Source organism: Nycticebus coucang, chromosome 7 (assembly GCF_027406575.1).
Source record: "Nycticebus coucang isolate mNycCou1 chromosome 7, mNycCou1.pri, whole genome shotgun sequence".
Lineage (NCBI taxonomy): Eukaryota > Metazoa > Chordata > Mammalia > Primates > Lorisidae > Nycticebus > Nycticebus coucang.
Genome location: NC_069786.1, coordinates 134,708,783 through 134,727,237, shown reverse-complemented (window position 1 = coordinate 134,727,237; position 18,455 = coordinate 134,708,783). Strand labels below are relative to the sequence as shown.

The following is an 18,455-nucleotide window of genomic DNA, read 5'->3' as shown; positions in this document are numbered from 1 at the left end:
AATCTGACTCCCATGTTCCTTCTTGAATGTATCGTCTGAGTCCATTACAATCTGACACCCATGTTCCTTCTAGAATGTATCATCTGAGTCCATTACAATCTGACTCCCATGTTCCTTCTAGAATGTATCGTCTGAGTCCATTACAATCTGACTCCCATGTTCCTTCTAGAATGTATCGTCTGAGTCCATTACAATCTGACTCCCATGTTCCTTCTTGAATGTATCGTCTGAATCCATTACAATCTGACTCCCATGTTCCTTCTTGAATGTATGGTCTGAATCCATTACAATCTGACTCCCATGTTCCTTCTAGAGTGTACCGTCTGAGTCCATTACAATGACTCCCACGTTCATTCTAGAGCATATTGTCCGAGTCCATTACAATCTGACTCCCACGTTCATTCTAGAATGTATCGTCTGAGTCCGTTACAATCTGACTCCCACGTCATTCTAGAGCCTATTGTCCGAGTCCATTACAATCTGACTCCCACGTTCATTCTAGAATGTATCGTCTGAGTCCATTACAATCTGACTCCCATGTTCCTTCTACAATGTATCATCTGAGTCCATTACAATATGACTCCCATGTTCCTTCTTGAATGTATCGTCTGAATCCATTACAATCTGACTCCCATGTTCCTTCTACAGTGTATCGTCTGAGTCCATTACAATCTGACTCCCATGTCATTCTAGAGTGTATTGTCTGAGTACATTACAATCTGACTCCCATGTCATTCTAGAGGGTATCGTCTGAGTCCATTACAATCTGACTCCCATGTTCCTTCTACAATGTATCGTCTGAGTCCATTACAATCTGACTCCCATGTTCCTTCTAGAATGTATCGCCTGAGTCCATTACAATCTGACTCCCATGTTCCTTCTTGAATGTATCATCTGAATCCATTACAATCTGACTCCCATGTTCCTTCTTGAATGTATGGTCTGAATCCATTACAATCTGACTCCCATGTTCCTTCTAGAGTGTACCGTCTGAGTCCATTACAATGACTCCCACGTTCATTCTAGAGCATATTGTCCGAGTCCATTACAATCTGACTCCCACGTTCATTCTAAATGTATCGTCTGAGTCCGTTACAATCTGACTCCCACGTCATTCTAGAGCCTATTGTCCGAGTCCATTACAATCTGACTCCCACGTTCATTCTAGAATGTATCGTCTGAGTCCATTACAATCTGACTCTCATGTTCCTTCTACAATGTATCATCTGAGTCCATTACAATCTGACTCCCATGTTCCTTCTTGAATGTATCGTCTGAATCCATTACAATCTGACTCCCATGTTCCTTCTACAGTGTATCGTCTGAGTCCATTACAATCTGACTCCCATGTCATTCTAGAGTGTACTGTCTGAGTACATTACAATCTGACTCCCATGTCATTCTAGAGGGTATCGTCTGAGTCCATTACAATCTGACTCCCATGTTCCTTCTAGAATGTATCGTCTGAGTCCATTACAATCTGACTCCCATGTTCCTTCTTGAATGTATGGTCTGAATCCATTACAATCTGACTCCCATGTTCCTTCTTGAATGTATGGTCTGAATCCATTACAATCTGACTCCCATGTTCCTTCTAGAGTGTACAGTCTGAGTCCATTACAATGACTCCCACGTTCATTCTAGAGCATATTGTCCGAGTCCATTACAATCTGACTCCCACGTTCATTCTAGAATGTATCGTCTGAGTCCGTTACAATCTGACTCCCACGTCATTCTAGAGCCTATTGTCCGAGTCCATTACAATCTGACTCCCATGTTCATTCTAGAATGTATCGTCTGAGTCCATTACAATCTGACTCCCATGTTCCTTCTACAATGTATCATCTGAGTCCATTACAATCTGACTCCCATGTTCCTTCTTGAATGTATCGTCTGAATCCATTACAATCTGACTCCCATGTTCCTTCTAGAGTGTATCGTCTGAGTCCATTACAATCTGACTCCCATGTCATTCTAGAGTGTATTGTCTGAGTACATTACAATCTGACTCCCATGTCATTCTAGAGGGTATCGTCTGAGTCCATTACAATCTGACTCCCATGTTCCTTCTTGAATGTATCGTCTGAGTCCATTACAATCTGATTCCCATGTTCGTTCTAGAGCGTATCGTCTGAGTTCATTACAATCTGACTCCCATGTCATTCTAGAATGTATCCTCTGAGTCCATTACAATCTGACTCCCATGTTCCTTCTAGAATGTATCCTCTGAGTCCATTACAATCTGACTCCCATGTTCCTTCTTGAATGTATCGTCTGAGTCCATTACAATCTGACACCCATGTTCCTTCTAGAATGTATGGTCTGAGTCCATTACAATCTGACTCCCATGTTCCTTCTTGAATGTATCGTCTGAGTCCATTACAATCTGACTCCCATGTTCCTTCTAGAATGTATCGTCTGAGTCCATTACAATCTGACTCCCATGTCATTCTAGAGCGTATCGTCTGAGTCCATTACAATCTGACTGCCATGTTCCTTCTTGAATGTATCATCTGAGTCCATTACAATCTGACTCCCATGTCATTCTAGAGCATATCGTCTGAGTCCATTACAATCTGATTCCCATATTTATTCTAGAAAGTATCACCTGAGACCATTACAATCTGATTCCCATATTTATTCTAGAGTGTACTGTCTGAGTCCATTACAATCTGACTCCCATATTCATTCCAGAACTTATTATCTGAGTCCATTACAATCTGATTCCCATATTTATTCTAGATTGTATCGTTTGAGTCCATTAGTATAATAAGAAACAGCTTTTCTTTCAATGCAACTTCAAAGACAGTCTGGAGAGGTGGTCAAAGTTCAAATACGTATTTCCTTAGCATTGAAAAAAATGCCCCCTCCAAAAAAAATGAAGAGCACCTAAGGAAAGTACTCCACAACTTACGTAATAAGCAGAGAAAACAACTATTTGAATTTTTAAAAGATAAAGGCCAGGCACAGTGGATCATACCTGTAACCCTAGCACTCTAGGAGGCTGGGGAGAGAAACTGCTTGAGGTTAGGAGTCAAGACCAGCCTGAGCAAGAACAAGACCCCATCTCTACAAAAATAAAAAAACTAGCAGGGTGTGGTGGCAGGCACCTGTAGCCCTCACTACTCAGGAGGCCAAGACAGGAGGATTGCTTGAGCCCAGGAGTTTGAGGTTGCTCTAAACTGAGCTGACACCAAGGCATTCTAGCCTGGGGCAACAGAGTGAGACTCTGTCTCAAAACACAGAGAGACAGAGAAGACAAGCAATTAATGTGATTAACACGTGTAAACCAATCATGACGACAAACAACACACATGATTTAGGGCCGGCATCTGCCTCTGTGAAATCAAAAAGTGTACTTTAAAGCCTGGATCCAAAGTATATGTAGAAAGAAGACATGTTTTCCCAACACTTTGAAATATTTATAAAACCTGATCATAAACTAGGCCACAACAAAATTCAATACCCAATAATCAATACCATTAGCTATTTAAAAGATTTAAAAAAAAAAAAAATCTTCATGCTGGTGGTGCCAGTAGCTCAGTAGGTAGGGCGCCAGCCACAAACACCAAGGCTGGCAGGTTTGAACCCAGCCTGGGCCAGCTAAACAACGATGACAACTGCAATAAAAAATAGCCAGGCTTTGTGGCGGGCCCCTGCAATCCCGTCTACTAGGGAGGCTGAGACAAGAGAATCACTTAAGCCCAAGAGTTTGAGCTTGCTGTGAATTGTGACACCACAGCACTCTACTGAGGTGACATAGTGAGACTCTGTCTAAAAAAAAAAAAAAAAAAAAATCTTTGTGCTAAACAAATTGTGGTATATGTCTACCATGGAATACTATGCAGCCATAAAAAAAATGGAGACTTCACATCTTTTATGTTTACCTGAATGAAGCTGGAACATATTCTTCTTAGTAAAGGATCTCAAGAATGGAAGAAAAAGGATCCAGTGTACTCAATACTATTAGGAAACCAATATACAATCACCTACACATTCATATGAATGATAAAACACAACTATAGTCCAGAAAGAAGGAAGGAAGAGGAGGAAGAGGGGACAGGAAGGGGGAGGCCAGGAGGAGGGAGGGTATTTGGTGGGACCTCACCTAATGTGCAAAATGCAATGGTACATTTCAAAACTATTAAGAGTAGAACATAAATATCTTACCACAACACATAAATGAGTTATATGATAGTTATGTTAATCAGTTTGATGTAAGCTTTCCACATTGTATATCAAATCAGCACATTGTACCCTATAAATGCATTAATTTATAGTTATGATTTAATTTAAAAAATTAGTTGGGGCTCAGCACCTGTAGCACAGTGGTTACGGTGCCAGCCACATACACTGAGGGTGGCAGGTTTGCACCCATCCCAGGCCAACTAAGCAACAATGACAACTGCAACAGAAAAATATCCAGGCATTGTGGTGGGCATCTGTAGTCCCAGCTACTTAGGAGGCTGAGGCAAGAGAATCGCTTGAACCCAAGAGTTTGAGGTTGCTGTGAGTTGTGACACCATGGCATTCTACTGAGGGCAACATAGTAAGACTCTGTCTCAAAAAAAAAAAAAACAATTGGGTAAACCTTTAAAAAAAAACTTTGTGCTAAAAGGCTAAAAAGAAAAAAGATCCTAATAAACCACGTGGTAAAGAAAAAATCATGCCAAAGTATTTTACATTCAAATTCAAAGAATTTTTAATATTCAATATCAATTTAATATTCAAGGAATTCAGAAGTCAAGGAAAAAGCATGCTTACAAAAAGATGTATAGTCTTAGATATACTTAGGTTTAAAATGATAAAGACTAAAAAACAAGTGTTTTACTCAAGAGGTGACAAAAAGTAAACACCCAACGAAATTCAATGGGAAAACAGAGTAGAAATAAAACAAAAGTAAACATCTACAAAACCAAAAGTGAATTATTTTCTAAAGAGTATCTATTTTAATGGTTTTTCAAAGTCTCATCAATGAATAAAAAAAATAAAAATTTTTCAAGAAAAGGGGAACTATAACTATAGATATATTTTTTAAGTCATAAAAGTAAACTTCAAACATCTTTATACCCATGACTATAAAATGTGAATGAAATAACTTCCTAAAGAAACACTGTGGTAGAGACAGCTGGTCAACTCCGTTTCTGATCTCCACTTGGGCAAAGCTTCCTGCCACCTGTGCAGACCACATGTGAGATGTGCAGGTCCAGAAACCCTCAACCCCTCGTCAGGCAGGCAGCCTCCTCCATTTACATACGTGCCTTGCAAATATTACCATTTTCTGAGCATATCAGGCACGGAGAAAATTTGGCAAATTCTAGGGTGTGGTAATGAAACCCCTGATTAGCTAAGCAAACGGTCGTCCGAAATAAAGATTTCACTTTATGGTCTCCTTTGTGACAAAGTTCTGGCCAACCTAGGAAGGAGAGGCATTCCCTCTCCTTGGTTTTTCCCTTCCTTGCTGCTGTCTGGAAGACAGTCTTGGAGGCTGCAGCTGGGACAGCCATCATGGCCCTTGAGGTGCCCAGAGCACGAGAGGTCACACTGGGGGAGGGGGGAGGCAGAAGGTGCCTGGCACTGCCACCTGGAAGCTGCCTCCAGACTCTGACCCCTGAGATAAAACACCCTCTACCTAATTTATGCCACTATTGTTTTAGATCTTTCTTTGGTCACAGGTAAATCTAAACCCTACTGCTTCAAATATTACCAAAATAAACTCAAGAATAGAAAAATGTGCAGCCAAGTTCTCTGAGGTTAAAAAAATTGAACAGAAAAATGGAATATAACCATTAAAGAAGTTAACAGTTAAAAAAATTAGTTTGAGAGAAGAGAAATGCTAACAACATTAAGACTCTAAGACTGAAGATAATGAGAAGAGTAGGAACCAGCAGGGCACAGGGGGGCCTGGCAGGGCACGGGGAGGGGGGTGCCTGGCGCGGCAGAAGCTGCCGCAGCAGCACCTGATCCTGGAAGCCATACGGAAGCAGCTCAGCAAGGGGACAGGACCAGCTGCACCAAACACAGCTGTTCATCCCAGTAAGATGAGGACCCGGACTGAACACTGCGTGTAACCTGGTCAGTGACTGTGACAAGGGCCCTGATGGGCAAACTGCAGACAGCAAGACACTCATCCTTCTGAGGCATTCTGCTACAAAGATAGGCAAGGCAATGGAGCGAGAATTAGGGGCAAAGGTCAAGAGAAAGGGAAGATTAATACAAGTCCATTCAAAATCACAACAGGGTTTCTCATGGGACTACACAAACTGATTCTAAATTTTCGTGGAACCATGGAGATGTAACGTAACAGCCAGGAGAACCTGGAGAGTAGGGACGAGTGGAGGGGACACTCAAAGTTTCTCCTGGACGTGACAATACAGCCCCTCCCAATACAACGGAGAACCCAGAAATATACCCACAAAGGACATGTGGGCTTACTAAGGGTGGTGTTACGAAGGCAGGGGGAAGGAAGGGTCAAATATCTACCACATAACATTAAGTATAAATTCCAGACTGATTAGAGACCTAAATGTGAAAAAGACATTATTAAAATAAAACTATTAAGACTACCTTCATGGCCAGGCACAGTGGCTCACGCCTGTAATCCTAGCACTCTGGGAAGCCGAGGTGGGTGGATTGCTTGAGTGCATGAGTTCCAGACCAACCTTAGCACAATAGAAAAACTGAGGCAAGGGCGGCGCCTGTGGCTTAGTCAGTAGGGCGCTGGCCCCATATACCGAGGGTGATGGGTTCAAACCCGGCCCCGGCCAAACTGCAACCAAAAAATAGCCGGGCGTTGTGGCAGGCGCCTGTAGTCCCAGCTACTTGGGAGGCTGAGGCAAGAGAATCACTGAAGCCCAGGAGTTGGAGGTTGCTGTGAGCTGTGTGAGGCCATGGCACTCTACCAAGGGCCATAAAGTGAGACTGTCTCTACAAAAAAAAAAGAAAGAAAAACTGAGGCAAGAGGATCGCTTGAGCCCAAGAGTTGGCAGTTGCCGTGAGCTATGACACCACAGCACTCTACCCACAGGGACAGCTTGAGACTGTCTCAAAAAAAACAAAAACAAAAAAACTACCTACATAACCAGGAGAGAACAGATTTCAAATAAGATTAAAAACAACATATAAAGAAAAAAGCCGTTTAATTTTTATATCAAAATAGAAAAGTTTTTAAATAAAAAGATATAGTCAGACCCTTAGGAAAGACTGGGAAGACTTACAACCTGAGACATAAGGGATTAGGCTCCTCGCGTGTATTATACAACCATAGTACACAGGGAGCCAAAGACATGTGCACAGAACTTTTTTTTTTTTTTTTTCAGACAGAGTCACACCCTGTTGCCCTGGTTAGAGTGCTGTGGCATAACTCACAGCAACCTCAAAATCCTGGTTCTAGTGATCCTCTTGCCTCAGCCTCCCAAGTAGCTAGGGCTATTACAGGTGACTGCCATGACACCAAGCTAATATTTCTATTTTTAGTAGAGACATCGTCTTACTGCTACTTAGGCTGGTCTCAAACTCCTGAGTTCAGGCAATCCACCTGTCTTGACCTCCTAGAGTGCTGGGATTACAGGTAGGAGCCACCATGCCCAGCCTTATCTTAAGCAAGGAAAAAACTGATATTAAATTTGTAATATTCAAGTCACCTTTGACTTCTCTAATTAAAAGAGGTTCTCAACATGACTTGATTCATTTTTGTCATTGGCATACACTGAGTATTACAATTCTAATCGTTTTTTCCTTCCTTAAAACGTGCATGCTTTTTCTGGCACCCTGTGTATATACACATTATGTGTACAACATGCACATCACACCTGCACGCAGGCCTCACAACAGCAGGAATACATTCTGAGAAGTGCATCACTAGGTGATCTTGAGCACCTGCACCATGAGAGGGCGCAGCGCACTGCACACCTGGGCTGCAGGTACAGCCTGCTGCTCCGGGGCCACACTCCTGCACAGTGCATTACTGGCTGAACAGTGAGCAAGGGAAACATAATGGTAAGTGTTAGTGTAATTAATAATCTCTAAACATAGAAAAGGTACAGTGAAAATAAGGCGTAAAAGATAAAAATGGTGCATCTGTACCACGGCTGGAGCTTGCAGGACTGGAAGCTGCTCGGGGTGAGTCAGTGAGAGACGGGGAATGAACGCGAAGGCCTGGGACAGCCGTGCACTGCTGTGGACTTAAACTGTACGTTAGGCTGCACTAAATTCATTCTAAAAACTCTTTATTAATAAACTGACCTTAGCTTATTATAACTTTACTTCATAAACTTAATTTTACCTTTTTGACTCCTGTAGTAACACTCAGCTCTATACACAAACATATTGCACAAAAAAATACTTCTTTCCCCACATCCTTATTCTATAGGCAGGGGGACAGCTTGAGCTCACGAGTTCAAGACCAGCCTGAGCAAAAGTGAGACCTTGTCTCTACTAAAAATAGAAAAACTGAGGCAGGAGGATTGCTTGAGCCCAAGAGGTGGGGGTTGCTGTGAACTATGACGCCCCAGCACTCTACCCAGAGTGACAGCTGGGGACTCCGTCAAAAAAAAAAAAAAAGACCTGCCTGAGGGTATTTTAATTACTATTTTAATGTAAGTAAGAGTATACTCTAAAATAATAAAAAGTATGGTAAATACACAAAAGGGTAACAGTCACTTGTCAAGTATTATGTAGTGTTCATAACTGTACATGCTACATTTTTATACAACTGGCAAGACAGGTCTGCCCACACCATCACCACCACAAACCCGTGAGTAACACATTGTGCTACGACCTCATGATGGCTACAATGCCACGAGGCCACAGGAATTTCTTGGCTCCATTATAAATCGTATGAGGTCACCATCCTACATGCAGCCTGTCGACAAGTATTTGGCAGGAGACTGTGTATTAGAGACACAAAACACAGTAACACCAAAGACAAGCAACTAAAAGAAAACTGGCAAAAAATGAACACACAGCACAAACAAAAACAAGGGTTAATTCCAAAAGCTCAAGGGCTCTGAAAATGCAAAGCTTGTTCATAAACTTAGAATTAAAATTCATTTGAGGCCATTTTTAGCATTTTCTCCACCCACTTTGTGTGACTCAATCCATCTTGTTGTACAAATGTTAATGTGTCGGTCACCTCCTCAGCTCCCTATGATCCAGATGACAGCCAGCATATGCAGGATGACATCCAGACTTCCCTAAAGTCTACCTGAAAGGCAAGAGTTTTGTGTAGAGGGTTGAGACTCAATTCCGACGTCATATGGAATTGTTAGGACAGAGGCAGTAAACACAAGGCACTTATTTAGCAAAGGAAGCCGGAAACAAATGCAAGTTCTCAGGTCAACAAGGAGGCACAGTCTCAACCATCAAACTGGCAGGAACGGCACCTCAGCACACGATGCTGCAAACATCTGAATACCATGTGCAAAAATAAGCTTCAAACCATATCCTACACGCTACCCAAAAATTAACTGAAAATGTAAAACCTAAAACTAAAAACTTCTAGAAGAAAACATGAGAAAACCTTTGTGACTAACAGTTCAGCAAAGATTTCTTAGATATAACACTAAAAGTGCAACCCATAACCCATTAAATTGATCAATTAAAATTTAAAACTTCTCTTTGACACTGTTAAGAAAAAAGTCAAGGTATATGGGCAGTGCCTGTGGCTCAAGGAGTAGGGCGCCGGTCCCATATGCCGGAGGTGGCGGGTTCAAACCCAGCCCCGGCCAAAAAACCACAAAAAAAAAAAAAAAAAAGAAATGAAAAAAAGAAAAAAGTCAAGCTATAGACTAGAAGAAAATATTTGTGAATCAAATCTGATATAGGACTTACATCTGGGATATATAGAGAATTCTTAGAACTCAGTAAGAAATAAGACCACCTTATTTTTAAAATGGGCAAAAACTTGGATACTTTACAAAAAAAGATACAAGGATGACAAATGAGCTCATGAAAAGATTTCAACATCATTAACCATTAAGGAAATGGAAACCAGACTACGAAACATTAAAAAGTTGATATGTAGCAGCCCGTATAGCCTATGGCTAGGAGGAGTGAGAGTTCTAAGAAATACCTACATAGCTCAATAATGGAACACCTTGGTGGAAAGGGCATGGAGAGGGATTTAGCTCTCCTAACAAGCATGAGAGCTTGCGAGATGAGAGCCCTGGTGAATTGGCAGTCTCTACACCTGTGGTGTTGAGAGGCACGAGATCAGCCTTGTATTAGGCTAGAGGAGCAGGCAGTCGGAAGCATGCGCATTCTATCACGGACCCGCTGACTCTGACTCTGTCTCCTCTCCTGCCTGCAGAATGCCAGCACGGCGTCTCTCTGCTGAAGATTGCCAAGCTCTACTAAAGACTAAGATCTATCTTTCTAAGGAGACTGCTTTACTCTCTCTAAGACACACTCTCTCTGTCCAGCTAAAGTAGATAGCCCTCAGGCACCTAACAGACCTGAGCAAGGTAACTTAGCAGTCCACGTCCGGAACCTAGTTAAGCCGGGCCTGGCCAGTCCTGGGCCCTGACAAGTGGTGTCAGGAATGAGATGTGACAATACTTAATGTTGATGAGGGTGTGGAGGAACCAGAATGCTTATGCACTGCTGGGAGCAATATAAAAATGGGAATATACACACACTTTGGAATATAGATGATCAGTTTCATAAAAAGTTAGACACTGACCATATTATTCAACAACCCCACTCTAAGGTACAGTGATTCCCTTATCTGTAGCTTCACCTCAGTTACTTACACTCTGAAAATATCAAAAAGGAAAGTTTCAGAGATAAACAATTCAGAGGCTGGACGTGGGGGTTCACACTTATAATCCTAGCACTTAGGTGGGTGGACTGCCTGAGCCTATGGGTTCGAGACCACCCTGAGCCAGAGTAAGACCTTGTCTCTAAAAATAGCTGAGCACTGTGGCGGGCACCTGTAGTCCCAGCTACATGGGAGGCTGAGGCAAGACAATCACTTGAGCCCAAGAGCTGGAGGTTGCTGTGAGCTGTGATGCCACAGCACTCTACCGAGGGCGACAAAATGAGATTCTATCTCAAAACAAACAAACAAACAAATCTTGGGCTGTCCCTCCCAGACATGAATCATCCCTTCGTCCAGGGTACCCAAGCCTCGCCCACATCCTGCCTGTCAGTCACTCAGCAGCCCTCTCAGTTATCAGATGGACGGCAGCAGTATCCCAGGGCTGCATTCGCCCTTACCTTAATTATGGCCCCAAAGCTCAAGAGTAAGGATGCTGACCAATTATCAAAACTGTTGTATTTTATTAATTATTATTAATGTCCTACTGTGCCTAATTTATAAATTAAACTTTATCATAGGTGTGTATATACAGGAAAAAACACAGTATATATATAGTTACTAGCCTTGGTTTTAGGTGTCCACTGGGAATGTTGGGCAAGGAGGGGAGACTGCTGTGTTTACACAACAGAAAATACACCAATATCTGCAAATCTGACACCACAGATAAGCAAAACAGTCCTCAGATGATCTGCGTTTGTCCATAACGAAGACTTTATATGCATGTTCACAACAGCTTCATTGTAATAGTTCAAGCTAAAAACAACCTAAGTGCTCATTAACCAATAAACAGATAAACATGTTAGTGTACCCATACAATAGAATATTACTCAGCAATAAAAAGGAATTAAACTTTTGATACAGGCTGCAGCATGGATTAATCACAAAGTGATTATGCTGCATAAAAGCAGCCCGATACTCCCCCAAAGAGAGTACACACTGTACAAGTCCATTCATATACAATTCTAAGAAATGCAAACTAAAGCACAGTGTCAAAAACAAATGAGTGGTGGCCAGGAGACGGCACGTGGGGGAGCATGCAGAGAGGAGGGAGGATGGAATTACCAAGGGCACAGGCACTTTTGAGGGTGACGGGTATGTTCAGCATCTTGACTGTGGCTGGTACGAATGTGTGGACGTGCAAATGTCTGTTCCACTGGAAGACTAACTGGAATAGCCACGTTGAGGGATAAAAGTGCAGTATCTGCTGAAACTAAAGACCTGTGTACACCCTTCCACATGGGCACAGCTTCTAAAGCCAGGGCTGGCAATCTACAGCCTACAGGCCAGACACTGTTTATGTAATAAAGTTTTATTGACTACAGATGTGCACATTCATTTACAATGTCTCCAACCTAGAGGTCTCCAACTATTTTCTTTTCTGCCATGTGTTGGAATAATAATAGTTGTCTTGGGTCGCACAGTAAATACACAAACACTGATAAGCAAAAGAAAAGGCCCATGCTGGGCTGTGCCTGTAGCTCAAAGGAGTAGGGCACGGGTCCCATATACCGCAGGTGCAAGGTTCAAACCCAGCCCCGGCCAAAAACTGCCAAAAAAAAAGAAAGAAAAAGCCCATGCATACTTCTTGCAATATCTGACACCACAGATAAGCAAAACAGTTCTCAGATGATCTGCATGCAGCCCACAGGTGGGACACCTCCAGATGCTGCGGCTGCTTTCATGCTGATTCAGCAGAGTTCATTAGTTGTAAGAGACCATACGGCGCAAAAGGCCTAAAATATTTACTATCTGGCCCTTTACAGAAAGTTTGCTGATTGTTGCTTCAAGAGACACTGGCTCCTGCATGCCAGGAGATAAGGAAAGGAGCCCGGGGAAACATTGTTTAGAGTAGCACATGGCTGAAAAAAACTAAATGTCCATTGGTAAAGAAATTAAATAATGGACTACAAGTTTTCAATGGAAGTGAGTAAACTAGACCTGCAAGTATCAAAACAGGGAGAGTCTGGAGCAAGCAGACTGCATGACACAGCTACCTGTCACAAAACCCAAAGCAGCAGCACACACAGGGACACGCTCGGAACTTGTCTTAGTGGCCATCCTCAGGGAATGGGATTAGGGCAGCAACGAAAAAATACTTTGACTTTTCCAGTGCATTTTTATTTACTTAAGATAAAATCTAATTAAATTATTGTAGGAAGATCAAGTTAAATTTAAATCTAATGTTTATCGGTATCCTAAAGCCAGCCATAAAGACACTTGGTGAGTTTTCCCCGCCCAACGATACTACACGTCACCCCTGACTTTGACATACTAACTATACTTTTTCAAAGCAGTAAAGGTTCAAATGAGAACATTTTTTTCTTTTTATCTTCTGAAGTCAAAAGATATCCCAGTTTGAAATTTATTCTTTAAAGGGAACTATGAGACACAGTCCTAGTATGCTTCACCTAAAAAACATAGCTATGAAATTTACACCAATCAATGCTTCCAAGGTTACCTACACTAACAGCCTGTAGGGACACGCTCAAGGTTTTCAACCGGGACTCAGAAACATCGCCAGGGACACCAGCACAACGCCACACACACTTAGAAGGACTATGACTGTCAAACTTCTGTAAGTTTATGTCTAAGTGCCACACGCACTTAGAAGGACTATGACAGTCAAACTTCTGTATCAAGAGCACTGAAAAGCACTTCCCCTTTCAGAGGAGCGAACAGTGGTACTGTAGGAAAAGCCTCGGGCACCCGCAGTCTGCGGTTACTCGTGCTGGAAGGGCTCCCTCTGATGTTAGTCTCAACTGTACGGTTCTTGGCTATTTCAGGCCATATCTTCATGAGAATAGGGCATTTTAAGCAGAATTATCTAAAACAACCTTCATTCAACTGGGGGAAAATGTGTGTGTTCGTGTGTGTACATACTCCCATATATTAACTTTTTGGAATTGTCGACTAATTAAGCTGACTATTCAAGGAACTTGTAAAATATGTGTATCTTTAATACTTAGACTGTAAGAAATCTAGCCGTGGCATTTGAGGCACACCACCTAGCCTGCAGGTACTCACCCAATGGCTGTGTACGCAAGGAAAGGGCAGGGGCTGGTGGGAGGCCAGAGGTCCCAACAAAACCGTATTATGTGTCTGCAGGGAGGACCACTAGGATTCGGGTATAACATATTTAAAACCCAGACTTGAAAATTTCTCCAGCTAATTTTGCCATCAGCTGGGCCAAGTGGCCAGCCTCCCCACTTTGCAAACAGGACTGGAGGAAGGGACAGGGGAGGCCAGAAAGGGAGCGCCATAGAGTTTGAGCAGACAAATCTTCAGGTCTCGGCTCCTGTGCTCCCCACGCAAGCTGCTGCCCCACAGGGCAGGGCTGGATGCAGGTGCAGAGAAGCCGGCTCCACAGAGAAAGGCCCACACTCTCTATCCTCTGAAGGGCTGAGTAGGAATGGCACTCAAACACGTAAGCAGATGTTACTGATAGTCACAATATTTAAAAGGTGCTTCTAACTTTTTAAAGTGAATGTGTGAAACAGATTACCAAAATACCTACGTCTATAGCAATCATTCCCTTACCTTCTCTCCCGGTCTGGATGATTGCTGCATTTTCTCATAATCTTTCTTAGTCTCCAAAATTTTTTTCACAAGTCCACCTGTTGAAAATCAGCGGTTTTATGTTAAAAGTCTACTTAGATGAACTACACATCCCACATGAGAGAAAACTACAATCACACTCAAGTCAGGGGAGGGACGAGAGGAAGGGCTCTCACCTGCTGGGTGCGCAGCACACCTCCCCTCCCGGGTGAAGGGTGAAGGCGCAGCTACAACTTGGACTTTAACAAATGCAAAACAACGTAACCTAATTGTTTGTCCCTCATATTAATCTGAATACATTTTTTTTAAAACTTTATATTCTACCCCACGAAACTATTCCTAAATGAACAGGAAGGTAGAAAAGATGCTAAGCTCTCACCCTCTCTTTTTTCTTTCTTTTTTTTTTTTTTTACTAGTATTAGATCATAGCTGTGTACAGTAATGCGATCATGGGGCACCATACACTGGTTTTATAAACAGTTCGACACATTTTCATCACACTGGTTAACATAGCATTCCTGGCATTTTCTTATTGTGTTAAGACAATCATATTCTGCATTCACTAAGTTTCACATGTACCCTTGTAAGATGCTCTTTCTATATTGAAGAAGCTTAATCTTTATTTGTTAGTAGACAGTCGCAATACAGCAATACAATAGCTGGTGGTGAAAATCACAAAATTTCTAAGTGTTTCAAGGAAATCAGCTTCTTGAAAAATAAAAAACTTTAGAATTAAAATTTATTTTCTGGCTGGGCCTGGTGGCTCATGCCTGTAATCCCAGCACTTTGGGAAGCTAAGGTAAGAGGATTGGCTGAGGCCTGTAGTTCAAGACCAGCCTGGATAACATAACTAGCTTTACAAAAGACCCCATCTCTTCAAAAAATAAAATATTTTCTTTTCTATTTTCAAACATTAAAGAGGCATGTAGATTACTTATCATCCAAAAATATAAGTAACTACTACAAATGGTATTTAGAAGCAATTCATATCAAGTACTTTTTACATAAGGACACAAGTATTCGATTTTTTTCATATGGGTAAATATATGAAAAGGTCTTTAAATATTGTTTTACCCAACCATGCATCAGTAGGAGACTGACTGAATGAATTACAGCACATCCACGTAGTGGAGGACCACGCAGCTGTGGAGAGTGAGGACTCCTCTACACTGCTGTGGTGTGAATGCAGAGCGCACCGTCAGGCTGGAGAAAGCAAGTGAGACGAAGACAAGTGTGGGCACTGGGAAGTACGCGCACACACGTACACACACAAGCACACACACACTGTTCACTGTTCCCTACGGGGGAGGGAGAGCAGAGGGTGGCAACAAGAATCAAAGCTTCACATCTGCTTATACCTTGTTTTGTACATTTGACCTTAAAATCGTGTATCTTACATAAAAAAATTTAAAACCTTAATGCCTAAAAATTTAAAGCAAATTGGCATAAACTTAATATTGAATTTGCAACCAAATTTAATAGAGATTTCATGACTTTGGCATGAATAATTGAGTATACATATACTCGAACAATAAAAAGACAAACAGACCTACCAAAACAAAATTCTGAAATACTTTCGGCGACCCCATTGTTGAGGCCTAGTGGTGGCGCTCTAAACCCGCGGCGTGTGCATGTGGCAGGGTAAAGCACACAGACAGCCGGTGTCGCTGACAGATGGATTTTGGCATGAGCTAGAGATGCGTGCGAAAGATCTAAGAACACAGGCAAAGCCCTGCAATCCTGACTCCAAACTGGAAATATTAGTGTGAACTCAGGATATAGTCTCCCGTTTACAAAGTGTGCAGTGCACTTACCTAGACACAAGGACTAACCCAGAAGCCACAGAAGCCAAGCTTCTTGGAGAAATGCGCAGACCTGGGTCAGGACATGTAAAACAAGCCTAAACCATCTTGTCCTTTCAGAAAATGAGGAGGCTACAAAGTCTACTGGGATGTGTCAAACAGCTCCCAGAAGGGGACTAGAACAGGTTCCCACTACCTAAATACTGGGAACTTTAAACCAGAAAAAAAAACAAACAAACTGAGATGCAATGAAATGAATCATCCATGTTAGAAATCCATTCCACAAGGCTGGGCACAGTGGCCACGCCTGTGATCCCAGCACTTGGGAGGCCGAGATGGGTGGACTGCCTGAGCTCATGGGTTCGAGACCAGCCTGAGCAAGAGTGAGACCCCTGTCTCTAAAAATACAGCAAGGCATAGTGGCAGGTGCCTGTAATCCCAGCTACTGAGGAGGCTGAGGCAAGAGGATCGCTTGAGCCAAGAGTTTGAGGTTGCTGTGAGCTGTGACGCCCTGGCACTCTATCAAGGGCAACAAAGTGAGACTCTGTCTCAAAAAAAAAGAAAAAAAATCCATCTTGCAACCCTCAGTGAAAAAACTAACCCAGTCTAACATCACAAACCCTGTCAACCAGACATTATAAACAGCCAACACCACCTATAAGGTATTCTTGCTAAGAAAACTCCTGAATCTGATCAAGCCTCCTAAAATAGTTTGCAGCACTCCACAGGGTGCTGCGAGACTCTGAAAGACAACACAGCCAGCTTCTTCCCCTACATATCACAAGAGGACAGGGTGACAGATTACAGGACACTTCAGAGATCAATAAATTGCTACACCGGGACCTCACGTGGATCCTGACTCAAACTAGAAAAAATATACAAGACAACTGGAAAAACCAGGCACTTTATGATATTAAGAAATGAAGTTCTTCTCTGTACAACAATGGAATTGTAGGATTTTTTTTTTTTAAAAGGAATCCTCATGTTTTAGAGACACACATGTACATATACAACATATTTCCAGATCAAACGTCATCCACAGGGATTTGAAAGTAGTCTGGGGTTAGGGGTCACACAGGGCAGGCTCAGTAGGGCAAGAAGAGCTGCGTGGGGGGCACGGAGAGCGCATCAGGCTCTTAACTTGGCCAGTGTTGGAGAGAACAGAAAACCCTAGGCCTGGGAAAGAACAGATAGAACCACAGAGTGCAAGTGGACAGGGAAGGATCTTATCTAAGGTCACCTACGTCTGCTGTGTGATCATATGGTTAGGAAAAGTCATGTGCATGACAGCTAACAGCGAATTTCCAGCGTCCCAGGTGCCCTCCCAGTCCTGAGGACGAGCAGGAGGAACCCCTGCCTGCAGGGTGCTGTGTGGTGCCTGCTGCTCCTGTGACCTGGGACGCTGCCCACGACGGCCGCTCGCGCTGGGGAGCTGCGCACACATGAGCACACTCACGCCCGGCACTCACCGTGCTTCTCCTCCTCCTCTAATTCCACCGCAGGTGCCTGCGCAGGGGGGAGAAAAGGAACATTAGCTTGTTAATGCCCCCAAATCAGGCTTTCATACATCTCAAAAAAGGAACCACAAAATTAAAGGTAGGAAACAAACTGAAAAATTAGAGGGAATTTTTGTCTACATAAACCCAAAAGCTAGAGTCTTCCTTCCAGTGTAAGTAAAATATAATTAAACATCCTGCCTCAGTTACTAACCATTTCAATTTCTGACATTTCGGAGAGCTGGGGGTCAGCTTCCACCACAAACTGATCATCCTCTTCGTTGTCAGAATTCTGTGACTCGATAATCACGTTTGAGACGGTTTTACCACTTCCTGTCCTAAATAAAAAGAAATTAGATTACGTTAGAAACGTTCCATCAGTAGGAAGTTTTCATCAGCCCTGTGCATCTGGAACTGTGGAGCACAAGAGGGACGTTCCCACTATCCACCTCCAGAACAGCATCGCCAAACATAAGCTGCACGGAGAGGGCCTGTGAGGAAACCACCTGGGCAAAGCCCTTGCCCTGAGTCCCGTGAGCCTGGCCTGCACCCAACCTCTCTGTGCCACCTGGATCTCTTGCTCCAACCGCAGCCCCCACCCCACCCTGCTGTGCCCTGGTTAACAGAGGCCTCGGGCCAGTTCTCTGTGAGGTCAGCCCTTTGCCTGCCACCCTCCACCTGGAGGGGCCTTCTCTCCCAAGTCACAAACCTCAGAGCAGGGGTACACACAGCCAGCTGGAGGCCCCCTCATTTGACTCCTAGTCTCAGCTGCTGCCTGAGCCC

The 18,455-nt window shown here is 42.9% G+C and overlaps 1 protein-coding gene across 7 annotated transcripts in view; it reads right to left on the bottom strand.

Moving 5' to 3' along the window:
• The window catches only part of TRAF3IP1 (TRAF3 interacting protein 1), a 97,000-nt gene that overhangs the window by 38,101 nt on the left and 40,444 nt on the right, over nucleotides 1-18,455 (bottom strand). For all 7 annotated transcript variants that reach the window (XM_053597559.1, XM_053597561.1, XM_053597565.1 and 4 more), the window contains 3 exons: nucleotides 17,887-18,010; nucleotides 17,646-17,682; nucleotides 14,357-14,433 (listed from right to left, as the gene is read on the bottom strand). In XM_053597559.1, the coding sequence (XP_053453534.1) occupies nucleotides 14,357-14,433; nucleotides 17,646-17,682; nucleotides 17,887-18,010 (238 nt within the window). The remainder of the gene's footprint in view (nucleotides 1-14,356; nucleotides 14,434-17,645; nucleotides 17,683-17,886; nucleotides 18,011-18,455) is intronic.